We start from the raw sequence: 22,872 nt of genomic DNA, 5'->3' as shown, positions 1-22,872 counted from the left end.
AAGGAAATTGCCCAGTTATTTTCTCTTCTCGTTGTTTGGGAACTTCTTCTTGGCATACCCTCTTATGAGTTATTACATTTTTAGGCCAAATGCCATCTCGAGCTCGGTGGGAGGTAAAAGTAGCAGTGGCCGGAGGAACATCCATCACTGGTACTAACAGCAGGGTACTGCCGGAGTTTTCAGCTCTTCATGGATCCGCCGGTTGCACTTGACACCAACTCCGTCGCCCCCAAGTGCCACAGTGAAACCAGCCCAGATGGCTGCACCTCTGCCAGTGGGACCAGATGCTGTAAACTCACTTTGCACAACCGGGTTAGGTGATGGCCCCTTGCCTGACCATCACACTGTTTCCACCCATGAATCTCAAACTCCAACTTCTATTTGTAGTACTAGGACGAGATTGTTCCTTCATCGCCTCCTTAAGTTCCACGAGGAGCATCCTCTTCCAACAATGAATCATGGAACCTGCTCCGTCACTGGTTTTGGGCCATTTCAGGTTAAATCAAGGAGGAGCCCAGATGTTCCCGGACCATGTTCTTCCTCTGCCCCTCACCCATCATCATGGCCCAAACTTGTTGAGTCATCTTTGGCTAGTGCTTATCGTTTGCAGCACGGAGAATCACAATTTCAGGAAACCAAACACGGTGGATTGGGAAGCTCCAGTTTTGCTGGCCGGGACTCTGCAACAGCCCTGGGTAACAAAGGGAAATTCACTTACCATGGGAACTCCTGCAAGAATATATTTTTTCCATTCTTTACAGAGGATGACGCGATTTGGCATAGAAAAAGAAAAAATGGAGAATAATCGGAATTAAGAGCATAGCCACGTTCCCTTTAATGGAGGAAAGCTCTTCCTGGGCTGCCAGAGTCACTTTAATGGTAAAATCTATTTAGAGAATGCAGATGACAAGGTTCTGGGTTCATCCTCATCGCGGAAGGTGGATGACAATCAACATGGTCTTCATATCTCACCATTCTTTCCAAATAGATCTCTCTCAAAGAAGCATGACTACCAGGGAGATGATGGAGCTAATTGGTCCGTTGGATTAGCTAGGGATGCATATCTTTCTGGTCCACCAGGAGAAGCCATTAATATGGGGGCGTTGAGGGTAGAAAGCAGATGGTCTCCTCCACCAGCGCCATTCACCGCAGGTGACCAAAGACTTCATGAACACGTCATGCCTGTGAATCGATGGCCCACCACTGCAGATGTTTATGGTGTTGATTGCATTTCTGGATCTAGAGGTTGATGTCTCCATTTTTTATCCTGCTTAATTAAAATCACATAGTTCATCTGAGAATCACAGAATAGTGTTGCCTATGCTGTCTGCAGGTGTCACTTATCATGCAAGTGGCGGTGATGGGGCTTCTGGGAGAACCTATAAGGTATCCTTCTCTACCATCTCTTTCTTTTGCCCTTTACTCCGAAGCTCTATTTTTATGTTCTCTGCAAAGAGATTGGTTATGCCTATACTTTTCTTCATTTGCCATTATAGACAAACAAGGGACAGGGCATTAATCTGCAAAATGAATGGTTTTTGGCATTGAAGATCCCCACTTCGCAAAACAAATACAGTTTTCCATATTATACTTTTTTCCTGCTAATGGAACTGGAATGCATATTTTGCATTTAAAACTTCTCCAGATTTGTAAATGATATAAGTTTATATATTTACTTCAATCAACGATAACTGATCATTACATAAGAGAATGCAGCTTTTGATGCTCACATAGGTCAGGTTGTGGGTTTTGATATCTTAAAATGTGTTGATCTTGAAAGGGGGTATGATGAGTGATTGTCATAATAGAAGTGGTTGGTATTGGTACAAGTACTTGTAGTCTTGATATCAATTGCAGTAGTGAAACAGCAATAGTATTAGCTCTACTAATGGTGGTGAATGCAGTATATCTGTTCTGCCATGGTAATTGTAGTACTGTGGTACTTCTATAGAAATGGTAAGAGTGCTAGTAGTAGTAGTAGCAGCAGCAGCAGAAACAATAGTGGTGGTAATAGTGGCAGCTGCAGGAATTGTAGTAGTTATTAAGCAGTGGCAGGAACAATAATATAGCTTATTCTGGAATATTATCAGAATCATGTAATGGGCCAATTTTTTATAGGTTGATTTGCTTTCTATGGAATAACAGACATGCATTTTCTATAACAGATCCCTGGAACCCCATACTACCGTAGCCTGTTTTTGCTTCTTTCCAAAGAATTTATTACCATATATAAGAAAATTTGTGCTCTAATTTTCTTGAGCTTGGAATTCAAAACCATATAATAATCCAGAAAGATTGCTGTTCAATCTTTTTAGCACATATTTGCATTCTAGCTGTAATGAGAAGGAACCATCCAACACTCACAATGAGTCAATTAGCGGTGTATGGATTCCTTAAGTTTAAATTCAGGTGTGGCAAGGGATTTCCTGTCTCCAGCTTTTCACACTTGGGGTTTGGTATAGTTTTCTTCATTTGATGAACTAAAACATAATTTTTCTGCCGACATTGTTCTAGATGACAGACAAATCCTCTCGTGGTTCCTTGATGCATACTTGTTAAATAATTTATGGCATAATAAGTCAGTAATGAATAGAGAAATAGTGATCCCCTTGCTAAAAGAATTTCTTGTATATTTCTGTTCTTAAGTTATTTATAAAGACAACACAATGTGGTAAACCACAGAAAAATGGAATTTTTTGTTGCATTTATTTACTCCTTGGATCTTCACCATATTGGCAAATCCAAAAGAGAAAATGGCCTTCTCCATTTTGCCAAATTGGGAGGTCAAGGGAGGAGAAAAAATCAACATACATGATGCCCCCCACTTTTAGAAATATATTTGAGGTTCTTGTGACAATGAAAAAATCTAATTCACAGGCTAGATATTCAAACTCTTCTAGATGCCACCTTGAACAGATTCAGAAAATCAAGATGAATATATCAACATATGCTCCTTAAAATGGTTATTTATTTGGATAATTATCCTCATACGAGACAAAGCAAAATAATAAGTCAAATATAAAGCAGTTCATGTAAAAAAACATAGATCCTTGTTAAAGTGAGCCGAATAGGGGTAGTTTAGTCCTCTTATGTTTGTTAAGTAATTTGCTTATGTGGCAGTTTTATTAGAGACGCTCTGTCCCACACTTAGGAAAGGGCAGTTTAGTCTTTGTAAATGTCATTAGAATCTAATGACTATTAAGGGGGTCGACTGAATGGAATAACCATCAGATTTCGATAGACCCTTCTTTTCCTTCTCTTCCTGGTTCGGGTTACTGTAGCAGCATTCGAAACATGGTATCAGAGCCATGTTCCTGACCTACTTCAGTTTGTAAAGCATCTCAGCAGTGTCCGTGACCCTTCTTCCTTTGTTTCTGGTCAGTCAATGGAGAGAACTGGTTCGCCCTAGGTCTGAAACATCACAGCTCATCTCTCTCTGTTGCGCATAATCTTCTTCATCAAGAAAAGTGACTTCAGCAGTGAATGGTTGGTTGAGACTCCCAAAGGAAGGTTAGTTATCTCTTCTTCTTGTGTTGCTGGTATTTCTGGGTAGAAACCCTTCAAGAATCTATTAGTACTGATTAGAACCTAGAGAACTAGGTTCATTGTTGCCCTAGAACGGGCTGTGTGTACAGTAGCCAAATGGTGTAGGGGCTGCTGTAAGTTGTTGAGTGGTGTTAGGGCTGCTGTAAGTGGCCGAATGGTGTAAAGTGTAATGTAGTGACCTAGCCGAGCTCCTTGTGGTTGTGTAATGCCCTCTTAAAAGGGTTAAACTAGTCTGAACTGGGTGTAACAGGTTTGACTATGTTGTGGTGCTTGTGGTGCACAATCTTTATTGAGTGGTTGTAAGAGGGCTTACATGTGATTAGTGAGTGTTAAATTAATGCTTATGTGGTTCATGGTGTTGTCAAATCAGTAGTAGTGTGAATAAGAACAAGGCGTGTGTATCCACTGTTGTTTTTAGGGGCTGCTATAGGTGCTGGAACATCAAACTTTGAATAACAGTTGTCAGTTTGTAGCTGAGAATTCAGGTTAGAGGCAACTGTGAAAGAGTACAATGGCAGCAATAGGAGATGGGAATAATGATCAGAAACCTAGTGTGGTGGTTTCCCCTGACTACCTAGGTGTACAGATGTCCTTAATTAAACGGAATGGGGAGAACTATGTTCCATGGGCTAAATTGGTGGAAGTTTTCCTCAAGGCAAAGAAGAAAGTGAAGCACTTTAAAGATGATAAACCATCGACTGACTCTCCAGGGTTTGATGATTGGGAACAAGAAGATGCTCAAATCATGACTTGGCTATGGAACAGTATGGAACCCAAAATTAGTGCCAACTTCATGTTTCTTGATACGGCTAAGGATATATGGGAACATGCTAAGAAGTTGTATTCTAGACAAGATAATACAACAAGATTATATCAACTTTATCAGGAGTACTTTGATTTGCAACAAGGAAACAAAACACTAGAATAGTACTATGCCAGCATGAAGAATATAAGGAATGAACTCAATGTCATCCCCTCACTCCATATATTAAAGTTCAGCAACAACAAAGGGAACAACTAGATGTTACAAGATTCTTGGTGGGGTTGAAGTCGGAGTATGAACCAATTAGAGCCCAAATATCAGGGAGCTCTACCATTCCTACACTTGAGGAAGTATTCTCACGGCTTCATAGAATTTCTTTGGGACAGACAGAGAATCCCACACAGTCTGATAGATCAGCACTTGTGACAGATAGAGGAGGTGGACACAGTACAAGAGGGGGGGGGGACATGCCTCCCGAGGAGGCCGTGGCAGTTCCATGATCGGTCGAGGTGGTCGTGACTCGGGGAGAGGCCGTGGTAGAGGGAAGAATAACTCTGCAAGGAAGTGTACTCATTGTGGCAGGAAAGGATACAGTGAATTTATGTTATGACCTACATGGCCCTCCCTCTAAATGGGGTAATCATGTTGTAGCAGGTGAGGTTGATATCAATGACAGTAAACAGGCAGACCAAACTCCTCCCACATCTACATCTACTTCTGGGAGGGAGATGATGAGTGTACTGCGTGATGAGTATGAGTGGTTCCTTCAAACCACTTCACAGCATACCACTGCCACACTTGCCCACTCGGGTATTGCTTGCATGTCATCTAAAACCTCTCCCTGGATTATTGACTCTGGAGCCTCTGATCACATGACTGAGACTCTAGGTGTGTTCTCTTCTCTTTCTGAAACCTCCACACCACAAACTGTTACATTCGCCAATGGGTCCTCATATCCCATCCGTGGTGTTGATAATGTTGACATGGCTTCTTTGTCCTTATCATCTATTTTATATGTACCTAAGTTTCCATTCAATCTTATGTTTGCTGGTAAAATAATCAAAGCTCTTAATTGTTCTGTTACATTCTTTCCTTCCACTTGTGTTTTTCAAGATCTCACGACGGGGAAGAAGATTGGTGGGGGGTATGAAGCTGGTGGATTGTATTATCTTGACGGTGATGGATTTTCAATTTCTCTTCAGACTTCACTTACTCCTTTACAATGGCATTGCCGACTGGGACATCCATCTCTCAAGGCTCTCAAGATATTGGTTCCGTGTTTGAGTCATTTGTCAGTTTTGCAATGTGAGTCATGTCAGTTTGGGAAACATCGTCGTGTGTCCTTCAGTCAAAGAGTTGAAAGTCGTATGTTGAATCATTTTTCTTTGGTTCGTTCAGATGTTTGGGGTCCAATCAAAATAGAGTCTTATAATGGGTACACGTATTTTGTCTCCTTTATTGATGATTGTTCAAGAATGACATGGATTTACTTAATGAAAGAAATAAGTGAATTATTTTTCATTTTTCAAAATTTCCATGCTGAAATACACACAATTTGGTGTTCAATTCAAAGTTCTCCATTCAGATAATGGTCGTGAATACTTTCTTACTTCATTTCAACAGTATTTAGAACATCTTGGCATTATTAATCAGACCTCATGTGCATTCACTCCTCAACAAAATGGGGTAGCTGGACGGAAGAACCGTCAACTTCTTGAAATTGCTCGGTCTATTCTTCATCACATGAATGTTCCTAAACGGTTTTGGAGTGATGTTGTACTCACTGCATGTTTTCTCATATTGTTTCCCACTTTATCTCCATTTCCATTAACTCCTCGTGTCTTTGGTTGTGTGTGCTTTGTCCACAATTTGAGTCCTGGAATAGACAAGCTAGATGCACGCTCAATTAAATGTGTTTTCCTTGGCTACTCTTGAACTCAAAAAGGGTACAATTGTTATAATCCCATTACCCAAAAGTGCTATGTCTGCCCTGATGTCACATTTTTTGAGTTTGTCCCCTTCTTCTCAAGACCTGAAGCACCTTCGCCTCCACCCTTACATCATCTTCCTCTTCTTGTTAGTGATCCAGTTCCAGATGCTGTTGTTGGAGTAGACTCATTACCTCATCCAGTGCAGATCACCACCGAACGACCATCGATCCGGCAAGTGTATCCACGCCGAACAACACCGGCCCCTCCTCCAGCTTCTACCTCATCTGCAGATCCTCTCATGGCTCCTATTGTTGAACCTTCAGACCTTGACCTACCCATTGCCTTACGGTAAGGTAAACGCAATTCTACCCTCCATCCCAGTTTGTTTCACTTGTCCTCTATTTCCATACCTAACAATGTCCAAGAAGCTCTTAGTTCACCTGGATAGCGGCAGACAATGAAGGAGGAACTTTCTGCTCTTCAACATACTCAAACGTGAGAACTTACTACTCTCCCGCCTAGTAAGCATGTTGTGGGCTGTAAATGGGTGTATACTGTGAAATACTTGCCAGATGGTAGTGTGGAGCGTCTGAAGGCTAGACGTTGCTAAAGGTTACTCGTAGTTGTATGGAGTGGACTACATGGAGGCATTCTTTCCGGTGGTTAAGATTGACTCTATTCGTGTACTAATTTCCCTGGCAGTTATGTATGATTGGCCTCTGCTTTAGCTTGACATAAAAAATGCCTTCCTCCATGGTGATCTGGTGGAGGAGGTATATATGGAGCAACCACCTGGGTTTGTTGCTCAGGGGGAGGATGGTAAGGTGTGCAGACTGAAGAAGGCAATTTATGGGTTGAAACAATCGCCACGTGCTTGGTTCGAGAAGTTCAGCGAAGTGGTGAAGAGTTTTGAAGCAATGTTAGGTTGATCACTTAGTGTTCAGCTATGACTCAGAAGCTGGGAAGATCTTATTAGTGGTCTATGTGGTGATATTGTCATTACTGACAGTGATAAATTGGAGATTGACAAACTAAAGGTATTTCTGCAAAATCATTTTTAAACAAAAGGCCTTGGAACATTAAAGTATTTCTTGGCAATAGAAGTTGTCAGGTCAAAACAACGTGTAAATCTGTGCCAAAGAAAATATGTTAATGATTTACTGAAAGAAACATGACTGTTAGGTGCAAAACCGGTTGAGACACCTATGAAACCAAATGTTAAGTTGAGCAGTGATACAGGAGAAGTATTTAAAGATCCCGAAAGGTATAGATGACTAGTGGGGAAGCTGAACTATCTGACTATCACGAGACCCGACATCTCCTTTGCAGTCAGTGTGGTGAGCCAATTCATGCAGAACCCCCGTATACCTCACTGGGATGCAGTTTTTAGAATTGTAAGATATCTGAAAGGAGTTCCAGGCCGTGGACTATTGTATAAACCAGGAGGAAAACTTGAAGTAGTTGGATATAGATGCAGACTGGGCAGGCTCAGTGAATGACAGAAAATCTACTACAGGCTATTGCACATTTCTTGGTGGAAATCTTGGGATGTGGAAGAGTAAAAAGCAGACGGTTGTGGCCAGAAGCAGTGCTGAAGCCGAGTATAGGGCCATGGCATAGACTATCTATGAATTAGTGTGGTTGAGAAATCTCCTACAAGAAATTGGGTTTCACATGGATAAACCTATGAGATTGTACTGTGACAATCAAGCTGCACTCCATATATCATCTAATCCTGTCATCTTATGTTTGTTAAGTGATTTGCTTATGTGACAGTTTTATTAGAGACACTCTGCCCCACACTTAAGTAAGGGCAGTTTAGTCTTTGTAAATGTCATTAGAATCTAATGACTATTAAGGGGGTCGACTGAATGGAATAACCATCAGATTTCGACAGACCCTTCTTTTCCTTCTTCTTCCTTCTCTTCCTGGTTAGGGTTACTGTAGCAGCATTCGAAACAGATTCAGAAAAATAATCTAGATGCCACCTTGAACAGATTCAGAAAATCAAGATGAATATATCAACATATGCTCCTTAAAATGGTTGTTTATTTGGATAATTATCCTTATATGAGGCAGCAAAATAATAGGTCAAATACAAAGCAGTTCATGTAAAAAACATAGATCCTGATAAATCAAAATGGCTAGAATATGGTATCAAAATACATAGTAATTTAAGTTTTACATTTTCTGTAAGATTTAAATTGAAACTTTCAGCACAAATCTTCAGGACAGAACTAGGATTACTGTACAGTGTAAACTGGTAAAAAAGAAAATATAAGGTGCCATTTCTAGGAAATTATGCATCATTACAGATTAATGTTTCACAAACTCATGGTAAGGGTCATTTTTTGCTTTCCTTCTTATTGATCATGTACATATTATTCCGAAAAACTTATTTTCAACCTATTTAATGTGTGGCAGGACCAGCTTATGATGCGCAACTTCGAATTATGCCAACATGAGAGGCCAGAGGAACCATTTTCTTTTTGGAACATGGGCAGCTATAAAGGAACCATATTATCATCATCTTTCTGTCAGGCAAGTGAAACTGGTAGAAAAAGAGACTTCAACATGGATGATTTTGTTTCTACAAAAGTAAGAAAACTGGACAGTGAAGGTTAGCATAGCTTCACCAAATTTGGATACTCCAGCAAGAGATTTTAGTGAGACTACAATGGTGAGAAGGTCAAGAAAACTCAAGTTGAAATTGTCTGAGAGATAAGCTTCAAATACATAGAAACACTGAAACAGGACAGAAAAACTCACCCACGTCAATGTATGTCTTGTGATGCTTTTCTGTCCCCATTTCTTTCTCTTATCTTTATCTGTGCAAGCCTGAAATTTGTCCCAAGGAGAACATTTGACATGAGTGACATGACAACACATAATTTGGTCAATTGCTATTATAATATTATATTACCTTGATAGACTGAAAGAACATACCTGATTAAACAAGGATACGTAGTTAAGCATAAAATTTGTTTGCTTTTACCATAGCCAGTATATTGGGAAAAGACATAAATGAGAGTAGAACTTGTAAACTCATGAGCAGTTTTAGCCAAAATATCATCAAATTATTGAAAAGCAATTTAGGACAAGGACAACTTTCTGTTTCTTATTTTCTATCAAATCAAGCACAGCTTAAGAGCAACCTATTCATGTTATCAACAACTTCCCTGGATTCTTCAATGTTGCTACAACCCTAGCCCATGTAAAAATAAATGGGTCTTTTTCTTTTTGGGTGGATGATAATCAAAAAGATCATAATTAGTGTTCAACAAACGCGCCATATTAGGTGGGGACGTAGGGTTGCATTTCATTTTAAATGAAGCCCTGTAGAAAGGCATCTGTAATCGCACTCAGGAGTCGGGAATTTGCCGAAAATTGGGCTTAATTTGTATTTGCCACTTGACAATGGCAAGTGGCAACCCACTAAAGCCAAAGGAGAGCTGGCTCGTTGGTGTGTTAGCTGGGATACGGAATCAAATCCCGCAACCAGCACTTTGAAGAAAAAAAAGACCAAAAAAAACCACTAAACATAATAATTAACAAATAAAAGAAAGCTAAACCTGATGTGGTCCACTCGGACATGACTCGGTCAGGTGAGGCGACTCAGGTCCTTACATCCTGGTAAGTAATAATGAATCAAAACTTAAGGGCATAACTGAAAAAAAGTGAGTCGAGCAAGAAAAACAGCTGGACTGAACGCCGAAATGCGATATTTACTCCATCAGTAGAGAGGGAATAAGAGCAGAGAGACCAACCGGACACGGCGCCAAAAGCTGATACAAGGTTGCGTTTTCATTCGCCACTCTTTAGTGAGAAAGTCGTCCTAGTGAAGAACGGCTAATCACGCTTCACGCTCTCTGCACACACATACACGAGCGCATTCATGGATTCCTCTTCTTCTTCGTCGTTATCTTCATCGACTTCGTCTCTTCATCTCGCCATGGCTGCTTTTTTCGGAGCATCATTGATGGCCATTTCTGCTTTCTACATCCACAAGCGCAGTGTCGATAAGATTCTCGACCGCCTCATCCAACTCCGCAAGTTCCCTTCCGATGCCGTGCAGCGGTCGGAGGCGGAATATGATGTTGAAGACGAAGACGAACCAGACGATGAGGATATTGGTTTTGGTCGAGAGATTGATCCTCGTATGTGGGGACAATGTCTCTCATCATCTTTGGATGATCGCAGACTGTACTGTAATAGAGTTTCCTGCTCCATGCCTAATGTAGTTTTGGCTAATCACTGGATGGATGAGGATTCGAAACTTGATCAGCCATTACCATTCCCTCAAGCTTCTTCCTTCGATAAACTCAACTTGATTCCTTCCGAGCTTCCGCACCTTCAGATTGCTGCAGGAGACGGTACATGTTCTTCGTTTTGAACTGTATATATAACGAGATTTTATTTTCTGATGGAACCCGAGCTTGGAGCGGGAGCCACGCCCAATACCGCTTTCTGTTGTTTGTCGTGAATTGTACTCAGAAGAAATAGAAAGAAAGAAAGAAGAATTAAAACGATACTAGTGAAAATTGCTCTTAAGTATAAAGGTTCTTTATCATTCTGTGTGTAGGAGTCGATGAGTGGCATTATTCAAAATATCAACAAGTATTGAACTTACAAAATTTATCGTATTCCTTGGATTTGTTTCTATTGAAACTGCAATAACTTGGTCTTACAAATGTTTGTACTCTTAGGGGAAAATTAAAAGAAAAAACTTGTTATCTGATTTCTTTTTTTGTCTCAAAGGTAACTATTTCACTAGACAGAATGAAGATGTACATGGGATGATGTACACAGCTACACAGAAAAAGAGCTTACTGCCCCATCCTTGCCAGAAAGGTTAACGAGAAGAGATGTCACTGTACTAAAACAGCACTTCCCATGCCTCTTCTAGCTTAACTATCAGCTTCAGCATTTAGAACCCTAGGACTCCACTGCAAAACAGATGGGAAGGTACTCAATATATCTCTGGTCTGGTTAAGATGGTACTCTAGCATCCATGGACCTGAACTGGCTCTGTTAGTCCACATCATACTTTTATCTGATTCCCCTATAACAATTAGAGCAAATGGCTGAAAATGTTTAGCGATCCTGAGCCTAGGGAGCAGGGTGAAGATTTTGGCTTTCACAGTGTCAACACCACCAGTGGTTGTTTGAGTTCTTGGAACATGTACATTTGGTTTTTACAGCATCTGGACTCCACTCAAAGCTATGAAATGTAAAAGAATCTTTTATTTAAACTTGGTGATAGTAGCTGCACACAGGTGAAGAACCTTGTGTGCCCAGTGGATTTTCTATTTTAGGATGGATGATTCATTTCCAACGTAATATATACTATCTATCAGTAGTCATTGTGCCATGTTCTGCACTGTTCTTTGTATTCATGCAAATTCACATAAGCATGTTTGATTGCCTTGTCCCCTCCCTCCCTTCTACATTCTCTGAATTAACATTAAGTGTTGCTTTTCCATTTTCGGCTTGTGTAGGAAGCAACCAATCTTTTAGCCATTCTGGTTCTAAAATGAGGTTGGCATCTCTGGGTAGGCCAACAACCCCAAGATCTCCGGGTGGCAATGCATTTGAAAGTGTAGAGGATTCTGATGAGGAAGGCACTGAGCTTCCATATGGAGAGGACAACCTTGTCAGCTATGACAATACAAGTTCTGCCTTAGTTGACACCAATGTCCATGTATGTGTAGCCTGATTTTGTATTTCAAAATTAAGACACTTATGTTAAGATGGTTCTTTTTTATCCTTTTTTATGCTTTTTTGTCAGAAGTAACAGTTAACTTGTAAACTTAGCTAGTCAGTCACACAAGTGATTTCATGAATGAAAAAGGTTCTATAACCAAAGAATCCAATCACTCTTTGTTGTTCCAAACGGGCGTTTAGTTGCAATTTTGCACATACCACTTTTATAGGCGTATGAGTAACATACAGATGTGTGTTATTGCCATGACAATTTCCACATGAGAACACTAAAACAGTAATATTGTAATGTTCCTATAGGGTGCAGTTCCATTTTAAAAGAATATAAAGAACAAGAGAACCGACTCTCTGTCATTACATGATCGTTCAGAATTATTGTTGTTTTGATAACTTTATTGTTACCTCTGCCATACAAAAAAGTAAATGAAAAAAATGATTCCTATTAGCTTTTGATGTTTAACAGGGTGCTGACCCAAACATCCAAGATTCATCAGTTTCACTTCAAGTAGAGAGTGTTAATTCTTCTCAAGATCCAAGGTGTGGAGAAACTGTAAGCAGTTTACTATCTGATGCAAAAGAACCAGATGCAACTGAAATGCTTATTGTGCAGAAGGATTCAGCATGCACTCTTGTACCTCTAAAAACTATTTCTCATGGTATTTCTACTTCTTAGCTTCATTTCGTTCTTGTATGGGTAATTTTCTCAATATTCCCATATTTACTTCCATTTTCTAATTGTGCATAATATTTGCATGCTAGATGGTATTGTGGAAATTTCATTTACATTGCCTCTTTGTAGGTCTCAAATGAAATAATGCCTACCAACAAAATGCAAGTTTTTATTTATTTGAATTGTTCTCCGTCATTTATGCATCCTCTATAACTCAAAAAATGACCTCATAGTTTCTTAGTTTTGCATCTTTAAATGCTTAAAAGCTTGAAAAGTAACCACTTGGCACGTCTCCCCTTCCAACCACTATGTTGCCTATGTGGTTGTATCTAGAAATGAAACATTGAAGCTTTAGTGCTCAACTTTGTATATCAGCGTTCATAGCCAGAAATGCAGTCATCAGATTGGGATGAACATCAAAGAAAGAAAAGTATGAAACATAACACAATAGATTTAACTCTTTCTTTTACTATGTAATTTGTTGCTTTATGCTTGTTATGAATTCTTCCACATCCTTACCCTTCTTTTCAGTTTCTTGTGTGGATTATAGATCATGTATTTCTACACTGTAGTTTTGCAAGTCATAAGTAGCAATCTCTCTCCCCCTCTCCCTCTCCCTTTTTTGTGGTTAAAATGGATGGAAGTTTTTTTTTTCCTGATTGGAGTTTATGTTCTCAGGTTTCTCATTGTTTCCTTTTTTTTGGTTATATATCCCAAACTAAAAGGGAAGATATAAGGTGAAAACGTTTTGGTATTTGAGAAATAAGTCTCAGTTGCATAAGGCTTAAGCCTAATGTGGATTAAATGTGTATTTATCAAAAAAAAAAGGATTAAATGTGGGAAAAATGTCCGCCTCTGTTGCCTTGGGGATGGGTAAGATGGCCATTGCCTCTGCTTTGGCAGATTCCACCTCTCCAATAGGATCACTAAAATCCAGTTAACTGGATGATGTTTTATTGATTACTCATCTACTCTTCTGTTATATGCCAATTTGGTACATATAATTCTATGTTCATATTGACATTACTGAAGTAATTTTCTTTTTATGCAAAAAATTCCTGATATTAGAGGTACCAAATGGAGAAGAGGAAGAAGTGTGTGCAATGATTCGTGAATGTTTGTCTCTCCGGGAAAGATATGTTTATAGAGAATGTGTTGCTCCATGGATGAAGGAAACCATTGAAGAATCTTGTCCTCCTGGGGTTCATAAGGATCCTTTTCATTTTGATCCTGTTGAGCCAACTGGGGTGAGCTTTCATTCACTTTCTAATCACAATGATCTGGCTTGTATCTTCACTCCTGTCATAAGCTTAAGGATGTTGAATTTTCAAGATGTTAAATATTCATCTTTCGTACCTTATATTGTTTATTTCCATTTGTGACAATAGCACCATTTTAAGATGGAGGATGGGGTTGTACATGTTTATGCAAGCAAAGAAGGTAAGAATGAAACTTCCCTTGTTTTAGCAGTTACAGTTCAATGCCAGCAATAGTTATTACTGTCTGACTTTACTAATGAATACTTTGATCATTTCATTTAATTTTCCAAGTATTAATTGTTGTAGCTGCTTTGAATTTTCACTCAGCAACTGAAGAGCTTTACCCTGTTGCAAGTTCAACAATATTCTTCACTGATATGCATTACATACTTCGGATCATGTCTCTTGGAAACGTCCGCTCAATATGCTACCATCGGCTACGCTTTCTTGAGGAGGTAAACTATTAAAATGATGATTTTAATCATTACCTTTTTTTTTAAAAAGTTTTTATGGATTTGGTTACTGTTATTAATCAAGAAAATAAGTACCACTTGTATCTGAATGGCATGCAGAAATTTCGTCTGCATTTATTAATAAATGCAGATCGGGAATTTTTAGCACAGAAAGGTGCGCCTCATCGTGATTTCTACAATGTTAGAAAGGTAGACACACATGTTCATCATTCTGCATGTATGAATCAGAAACATCTTTTGCGATTCATAAAGTCCAAATTAAGAAAAGAGCCTGATGAGGTATTAGTATGTTTCTTTTTAGTCACTGTTTAATTATGGTGCAAGTTGTTTCCAAGTTTTTGCCTACTCTAGTTGAATCAAGATAAAGGCATCCTGCTATTATGTTGTGTTAAAAAACTTGTCAGCCTTTTTCGTTTTGAGTGACAGTTTGCTACACTGCATTATTGATTTCATCATGCAGGTTGTTATATTCCGGGATGGGAAGTATCTTACCCTAAAGGAAGTCTTTGAAAGTTTGGATTTGACAGGGTACAAATATCCATTTCAGTTCCATTAAGCAATGCTCTTGTGAAAATTAGAAATTCTGTTTTAATACCTGCAATGTCACTGGCAGATATGACCTCAATGTTGATTTATTGGATGTACATGCTGATAAGAGCACATTTCATCGTTTTGACAAATTCAATCTGAAGTATAATCCCTGTGGGCAAAGCAGACTCAGAGAAATCTTCTTAAAGCAAGACAACCTTATTCAAGGTTTGATGCATGGATGGCTTTTCTGTGTGTATGATCAGTATGAATTAATTTTTAATACCTGATTTAAATCCATATAAACAAGATCAAGTAGTTGGATGTTTTCTCAAATGTAGTTTCCTAAACAAAGGGGTTACCAAAAAATGAGAAACCAAAGTACAATATTAAGAAACAATTAGTTTTCTCACCTTCTAATTGACTTTGTATCTCTTGGATCCCAAACGGAGTCTGAAGTGTTCTTTCCCATTCTATTTGTGTTCTTTGCTGGGTTTCTAAAGACAGACATGAAGAACATTGGAAGATTAGTGAAATTGAATTTAATGAAGTTGATTCAACCACCTAGAAATATGCAATGAGTTTTTTTTATTTTTCTTTGGATAAGTAAATATGCAGTAGGGTTCCTTTCCTATTCTTTGATATCTGCATCTCACTGGAAGGTTGTATCAATCCCTTCCATTTCATTTTGGGCATATTATACAACTGAGGCCAGAAATTCACTGATGTCCCTTAGATTGTGTGTAAATTTCCCCTGGTTTGCATGAAAGGGGACCTTTTGCGACATTTATGCACTTCATCACAGGGAATTATCATCCTTTCTTTCAAGGAAATGGCAATAAAAACCTCCATGTTAATCTGCTATGTGTTTTGTTGATCAAATGGCTTTCAACTGCTGCAGTCAACAACAAAGGTACTTGTAATTTAATCCTCCAAAATTCTACACCTTAAGGAGGGAGTTGCTATCAACTCTAATTGAATATATAACATTGATTGACGCTGAGTACACTTGGAGGATTTGATTGAACTTTTTTTATTAATAGCAAGATCAAGATGCTTTAAAACATTTGTGAGAAAAAAGAATACAAATAGAGCTCCTCGCAAAAGGGGAGATCCTAAGACCAATAAAAAACACTATCTCACTCCTGTGGCCTCAAGCGGAAGGGCTAGGGGCTCCAATATAACTCCCCATGCCTAACCCATCCCTAGCTTGGTGATTAGCTAATCTTTGGACCTACATGAACAAGATATTCAGATACAAAGAGGGCCTATCTTCTGTAATAATGTGATGTAGAACCAAAGGGCCTTTACCTCAATCTCACAACTACCCTTCATCACTTGGAAGTCTCCCTCCAGTTGACCTTCTAATTGTAGTGCATCTAGAAATTTGTACTGTAATTCATATATTTATTTCTTGTGGAGCCTTATCTTAATTTTCACAATACAGTGTCTATTAACTTTCTAGCCATCTAGTAATTTCTTCAATACACTCTGTAATATCCATTTACTGCAGTGCCCTGCTACTGAAATTTAGTTTAGTATGCAACTTCATCAACATGAAATACATAATTAAGTTGTGTGTTATGTTTTCTATCTAAAATTTCAGGGCGTTTTCTGGCTGAAGTGACAAAGCAAGTCCTGTCTGATCTCGAAGCTAGCAAATACCAGGTATGCTCATTTTCTTGTGCATTTATTCTTATATCTTATACACAATCTAGATATTCTCTTCGCATGTTCTTTTATACGCAAAACTTTTCATACGTAAAAAGGTCATTACCCAATGCTGGTCCAGACTATCCAGAGTATTGGGAGAAGTGGACTGGATACAGACCTAACTTCTGGCATTTTTTGCATGAAGTGGCTGCTCTCAAACTCAAGCCCCTCTTCTCATTCTTGTCAGCCCCAGATTTTATCATCTCACCAAGCAATGGTCCCTAAACTTTTTAATGTCTCATTTCTAAATAGACAAAATTTCTTGTGGCAGTTCATTTACCTTGTTTATACGAGGTGCAATACAATGACCAGATAAGCAGTTTTTGATGCCAAATGCCAGTCTTAAGACAGGCCAACCTTCTAGATACCAATCCATCCCTACCATGAATAAGACCTTACCAAGCCTATCCAGTTTGGGACAGGGTGTTCCTTTAACCCATCTCATTGCCATCTCCATTCAATCTAGACCCAGAAATGTGAGATATAGTTTTTGATGACTATGCAAAATGTTCAGGTTTGATACAAGTAGAAAAGTCATGGATTCCAATGAATGTAGGAGAATTATTCTTTTAGGGTTATGATTCAGTAATGGGAATTGGATATTCACATCATATATGCCGGTTTAGCTTCCTCTTACAAAGTTGATGTGAAAGCTATAGCTGTTAGAATGAATCTACCAGATCTTCCATGCCCTTAGGAGTTGTGGAAATTCTTCCTCTTGTCATGTATTCATTCAATGAGAAGGGAATTCTCCCCATCCATGGAAGTCTCTATTTCTAAATATAGATTTCCTCTTTCTCTGAAGACTTTTCTATCTATAAACAAGGAATATAGAAATGGTCAATTGATCATGCAGATAAAGTTGCAACTTTTATTAGTTAAACTATTATTCATTAGATTAATCATGGTTCGGAACCCTTGGTACAGGCCAAGGCCAGGGAATCTTGGAGAGATCAATCAGTGAAGTCGCTTCATCTATGGAAGAGCTATAGCTTCTGGAAAAAAACTAGTATATAATTTCTTAAAGCATTCCCTTTTTATTTCATTTTTTCATTTTTTTTTCGGGGGGCGGGGTTGAGGTGGGAAATGACATTTCTCTTCCTGATGTTAGCATTTGCATGCCTTCCAGTCTTACTCCTGTCTATTTTCCTTTACACATGGTATATGAATTGTAGTTGAACAAATTTCACAAACTGAATAAGTTGAAAAGTTTACCAAACACTAGTCTCATTACGCTTGAAAATCACTTCATTGACTTCCAAGTTGATTTATTTTTTACTCATATTATCAATAGTTGTTATTCAATTGCTTGTATCCAAAGCTACCTAATTCTATCCATTCTTTAATTTTCAGATGGCAGAGTACAGGATCTCTATCTACGGAAGAAAACAAAGTGAATGGGACCAGATGGCAAGTTGGTTTACTAATAATGCAATTTACAGTGAAAATGCTGTTTGGTTAATTCAGGTAGTTTGCTGTTGATTGGAGAACCTCAGTATCTTATTGACAGCTTTCAGAACCCCTTGATTCCTAAATAGAAGCCACCTTTTTTTAGGCCTGCATGACAAATTTTCACTTGGGATTAGTGTTTATTTTGACATGTTACTGCTAGAGCTTTGATACATTGTTTTGGGGTATCTTTATTTCATAATCCATTTCTTCTTAATGTCAATGTCTACAGAAGTCAGAACCAGGACTGGTTTTATTTAGAGGTGATTGATTATGTGCTGGGGCAGGTTTTGCACCTCTGATAAGGTCTATAGCCTGGGACCAAGCCTGGCCCAACCCAGGTTCTGGGCCTGAAACATAAGCCTGGGCCCAGGCCAGACCTGATTCTGGGCTTATAGTGTTGTTGGATTGAGTGTCTATTCTTGCTGTTAGATTGCTGTCAGCCTAGACTGCTGTCAGCATATTCTTTTCTTAAGTTTTATGTTTAGGGTGGGCCACCAGGGACCTACTTGTAATTTTCTTTTTATATATTGTTAGATCATATTAATATAAAAGAGAAGCTGGGCGCCGCCAGCCTAACCTTTTGACTTTCACACCTCTTTCTCCCCCTTCTCTTCTCTCTTCTCTCCTCTTTCTTCTCTCTCTCTCTATTGTTGTAAGACTATATGGTATCAGAGCACAAATCTGGGCAATAGGAGTTGTTTTTCTTCTGGATCGCATCTCTTCAACTCAGATTTCTGATCTTCTGAACAGTAAGGACAAGAAACCCTAATCATCTGATCAGAACTATTTATTCTCGTTTTTGTTTTGGGTTCTTTGTTGGTCAGAGCACCAAGGTAACCCTAGTAGGAGGAGGCCAATGCTGCGAAGCCTTTTTCTCTCCTTGTTGGCTGATGCTGTGAAGCCTTTTTGCACCTTCGTACAGGTGCTGTACAGGGTTGTGTGATCCCCTTTGTGACAGGTATGGGCTGTTACTGATTGGTGTGTGAAGTGTGTAGTCCAATAGTGACTATTTCTGGACTGGTTCTTTGGACTGGTAGTAGATTACAGCAGTGTTCTCTTTATATCTGAACTATTTCTGGACTGGTTCTTTGGACTGGTAGTAGATTACTGCAGAGTTCTCTTTATATCTGAACTATTTCTGGACTGGTAGTAGATTACAGCAGAGTTCTCTTTATATCTGAACTATTTCTGGACTGTTTAGTTGCTGCCAGTAAACCTTAGAAGTGTGACTGTGAGAGGTAGTCCTTGTGTGGGGACTGGTCTAGTTACCTGCAGCCCTTGTCTTTTGACTTGTGACCTGTTTTTTTGCCAATGGCGAATGATGATTCTGCCTCATCTGGAGTTACATCAACCCGTAGTATGGCTGGTATGGGGGCTGAAGGTTTGATGTTCCCTATGCCAATCACCCCTTTAAACGACCTAAACTACCTGGAGTGGGCTAAAAGTGTAAAACTATATGTCGTAGCAAGTGGAAAAGCTGGTTACATAAACGGAAGGGTGAAAGAACCTAAGAGTGGGACTGCTGAATATGATCGGTGGGACCAAGAAAACAGTATGGTGATGTCCTGGCTTCATGCAGCCATGGAATCTGATGTGAAGAAGAACTTTATGTGGGCAGACACTGTGAATGAGATTTGGGAACAGGCCAAAACCACCTATTCTGAGCAAAGGCACTATAACAAGATCTACCAGCTACAAGCTGAATCCTCAACCTGTAAATAGGGGAATCGTACCTTATCAGCATATTGTTCAATCCTTACTTTGGTATGGAAGGAATTGGATTACTATCAGGCTATAGAATGGAAACATGATGATGATGCTAGAGCTTATAAGAAGTTGGTTTCTCAGCAGCGGGTTTTTGCCTTCTTGTTGGGACTAAACCCCGTATATGAACCACTTAGAGTTCAGACCTTAGGAAGTAAAGAGTTGCCTTCAGTCCAAGAAGTATATGCCCTTGTTCAGTTCGAGGAAAGTAGGCGGAGTGTGATGGTTACAACTGAGGGGGAGCAATAGATAGCATTAGTTGCAATGGGTGGTAATAATATGGGAAAGAAAAATGACTCCAGGAAAATTGATGATAAGGACAAGTTATTCTATACCTATTGCTAACGTTCAAGACATACACGTGATACATGCTGGGAGATCCATGGAAGGCCAAAGTGGGTTATAAATAGGAATGCAACGTGGTGGGGTGGGGACGGGGAGCCTCTCCCCATCCCCGTCCTTGCTAATGGGGACAAAGTTATCCCCATCCCCGTCCCCATGGGGATCCACATTCCCCGTGATATTTTATAATGTTAACCAAATTATTTTTTGTTTTTTATTTTATTTTATTTTAAAAATTAAAAATGAAATAATTAAAATTTACAATACCATTAGAAAAGATTCAAACATATTCAACCATATTTTTAAAAATATTAATATATAGATGTATGTGTACAATATACATATATAACGTATGCATACATATATACATATATATTAGTGGGGATCCCATTGGGCGGGGATCGGGGTTCCCGCGGGGCAGGGAGTGTTCTCCCCATCCCCGCTAATGGGGATGAAAATTTCCCCATCCCTGTCAGGGTGAAAATCATCCCCATTGAAGGGATAGGATATCCATCACATGGACGCCCAAAGATTGCGGAATAAGGGGGCGAATTTCAAAAATTTTTCTCTCCCTTCAACTGGGAATCACATTCCCTATTTAGAAAATCATATTTTCAAGGATCATTCTTGAACCATAAACTGAACCAGATCTGAACCAAAAGGAGTAGGAAGGGATTATACCTGATACGGAGAAACAATATCTCCCAATGGAGGTGTTCACGCCCAAGGAAGGATCCAAAATCTGCTCCCATTGAAGATGGCGCAATGTAGGGTGGAGCAGAATCAACAGTGTTTTCCAAAAGAACTTGACCCTTCGCAAGAATCAACTGGATGGCTTGTGAATACAACTCCAACCAATCTTTTCTCCAAAAGATTGGTATCAAGATCGAATCTTGATTTCTCCCAAGAACTGGAGATCGAACTGCTGTAGGTGGCGGTTGTAGGAAGGAGGCAACAAGAGAGTATTCGTAGGGTGCAAAATTCTCTCTTGTGATCTCAGCTCTGAAGACAAGACTGTGTTGGTTGCATGTCTAAAGGTTGCCGCCCCCTCCTCCTTTTATAATCTTAAAGGGATCAGCTCCTAATCTCATTAGAAGTTGCTAATCCAAATCATATTTGGATAAGAAGTCCCTTTAAGTGATAAGGGATAATTCTTATCTTATTTGCAGATCAGATCAGCCATCTCCTAATCTAATTAGGAGGATTCCAGATCTAAATCTCATTTAGATCTTGGACTCTCTAAGTGGATAGGGTCTAGGCCTAATCCTATCAGCTAATCCATCTCAGAATTCGCCCCTTTAATTGACTAATTAAATCAGTCCAGTTCGAAATGGGCTTAAGGCCCATTTAAGGTTATGTATTCACTTAGCCTTCCAAACTGTTGCCCAGTTGGGCTTCCTTGTATGGCGTGGAACCCAAACATTGATCTACACAACAACCACATGGGTTCAACCCAGCCTTTGTTACAAGGCTTGGCCGAATACACTGTTATGGACAGTGCACCCCGTGAAAACCATCTCGTGGTCTCTATGGGCCCAACACTTACCCTAAGTGGTCCCTAAGCCAAGCCACTTTGTAATACCCAGGGACTGTCGACAGATGCAAGATTAGCCCATCAGGTATTATCCTCAGTGGTCTTACACTTAACCTCTCAGCCCATAATGATCACACACTACTCGACAAGAGATGACCTCTCCCTCGGCTGCAAGGAACAGTGTTGCACTCTCTGCTTATATGGATCCCGAGAATTAAATCCTTTTGCAAATCATTTCGAAACCATAATATATATACTTTCATATCTCATATAAAATATATTTTGCAAAACAAATCTCAACGATTGAAATCGGCTGCCGGCAGTCTTGGTTTCCATCAGTGAGAGTGCATCCCCGATCATTACTTTTGTCCGACAAAGGGGCTGATCCTGTCACTATGATCACCCACTCAGATGAATTCTCAGACTGTCCCAACATACCCAGGTTTTGACCTCCGCTAAGGATCTCACTGATTGGTACATCAAAGACAGCCCAATCCGACACCTAGTGCAGTATCATAATCGAGTCTAGGGGTCGGGTGTAACTTTCTAGTTTGCCCATCAATCTCCAAGGTCCAGGGCAATACTGAAAATCTGGTCCAGTTCATAGATTCAATTAATCCTACACTGTATGTGCCTAGGGTCTCACCCTGGCAGCTGAGACAGGCCACCCCAACCAACTTGGTGGCACCACAGTGTCAGCCTTGTCAGGATAGGTCTCCCTAGACCGACCCACTGGTTGTGAACATTCTAAACTAACACGAGTCTCATTAAGTGTCCAGTTTAAGGGTATTACACAGAAACATACCAAGGGAACATGAATCAAATATGCACTTTCATTCATTTACAATAAACTCATAAAGTACATCAATTTTTGATTGAAGCTAAGGGCATAAAAAACTGTCTAACACCCACCCCTGCCCCAATTGAGGCGGATCCCCACAGGGACCAGGAAAATGGGGAAAATTGCCATCCCTAGCTGTAAAGAACCAAGAACAGGGTAAGGTATAGGGTCGGAAGAAGCCTAATACAACACAGAATGCATCAAATGTGGCAACCCAAAAAACTTAGTCTACTTGGGTGTCAATTGATACTACTCGGGAGCACTTCACTGGTTTTGACCCCAAGGAAGATATCATGAACTCTTTGTAATTATTTAGAATCATATGTTAGGGCCTT

At 39.5% G+C, this 22,872-nt stretch overlaps 2 protein-coding genes across 6 annotated transcripts in view; both read left to right on the top strand.

The window, feature by feature from the left end:
• LOC148854125 (uncharacterized) lies at positions 1-9,178 on the top strand. Its single transcript, XM_088983858.1, has 3 exons — positions 1-1,245; positions 1,334-1,386; positions 8,665-9,178. Exons 1-3 carry the CDS (start codon positions 1,095-1,097, stop codon positions 8,863-8,865), a joined length of 405 nt encoding a protein of 134 aa, XP_088839984.1. The 5' UTR covers positions 1-1,094; the 3' UTR covers positions 8,866-9,178.
• LOC148854124 (putative AMP deaminase) overlaps positions 8,882-22,872 on the top strand; it is a 46,833-nt gene continuing 32,842 nt past the window's right edge. For 2 of the 5 annotated variants that reach the window (XR_016112793.1, XM_088983855.1), the window contains exons 1-11: positions 9,912-10,613; positions 11,739-11,941; positions 12,425-12,617; positions 13,700-13,878; positions 14,020-14,071; positions 14,197-14,345; positions 14,463-14,642; positions 14,824-14,891; positions 14,977-15,119; positions 16,498-16,559; positions 17,958-18,071. Coding sequence is in view for 3 of the 5 variants with exons in the window: in XM_088983855.1 (XP_088839981.1) it covers positions 10,136-10,613; positions 11,739-11,941; positions 12,425-12,617; positions 13,700-13,878; positions 14,020-14,071; positions 14,197-14,345; positions 14,463-14,642; positions 14,824-14,891; positions 14,977-15,119; positions 16,498-16,559; positions 17,958-18,071 (1,821 nt within the window). In the remaining 2 variants the exon portion in view is untranslated. Of the gene's footprint in view, positions 9,020-9,905; positions 10,614-11,738; positions 11,942-12,424; positions 12,618-13,699; positions 13,879-14,019; positions 14,072-14,196; positions 14,346-14,462; positions 14,643-14,823; positions 14,892-14,976; positions 15,120-16,497; positions 16,560-17,957; positions 18,072-22,872 lie in introns of those variants that run through there. The other 3 variants (XM_088983857.1, XM_088983856.1, XR_016112794.1) reach the window with 3 other exon arrangements.

This window comes from Nelumbo lutea, chromosome 4 (genome assembly GCF_056320005.1).
Source record: "Nelumbo lutea isolate HS-2025 chromosome 4, American lotus-T2T, whole genome shotgun sequence".
NCBI lineage: Eukaryota > Viridiplantae > Streptophyta > Magnoliopsida > Proteales > Nelumbonaceae > Nelumbo > Nelumbo lutea.
This window is presented reverse-complemented; position numbering and strand designations above follow the sequence as displayed.

Coding starts and splice junctions, on each gene's coding strand:
- LOC148854125 (XM_088983858.1), top strand. CDS start 1,095: ATGGGGGCGTTGAGGGTAGAAAGCAGATGGTCTCCTCCACCAGCGCCA. Junction 1,246..1,333: donor TTGCATTTCTGGATCTAGAG/GTTGATGTCTCC, acceptor TGCTGTCTGCAG/GTGTCACTTATCATGCAAGT. Junction 1,387..8,664: donor CTTCTGGGAGAACCTATAAG/GTATCCTTCTCT, acceptor AATGTGTGGCAG/GACCAGCTTATGATGCGCAA.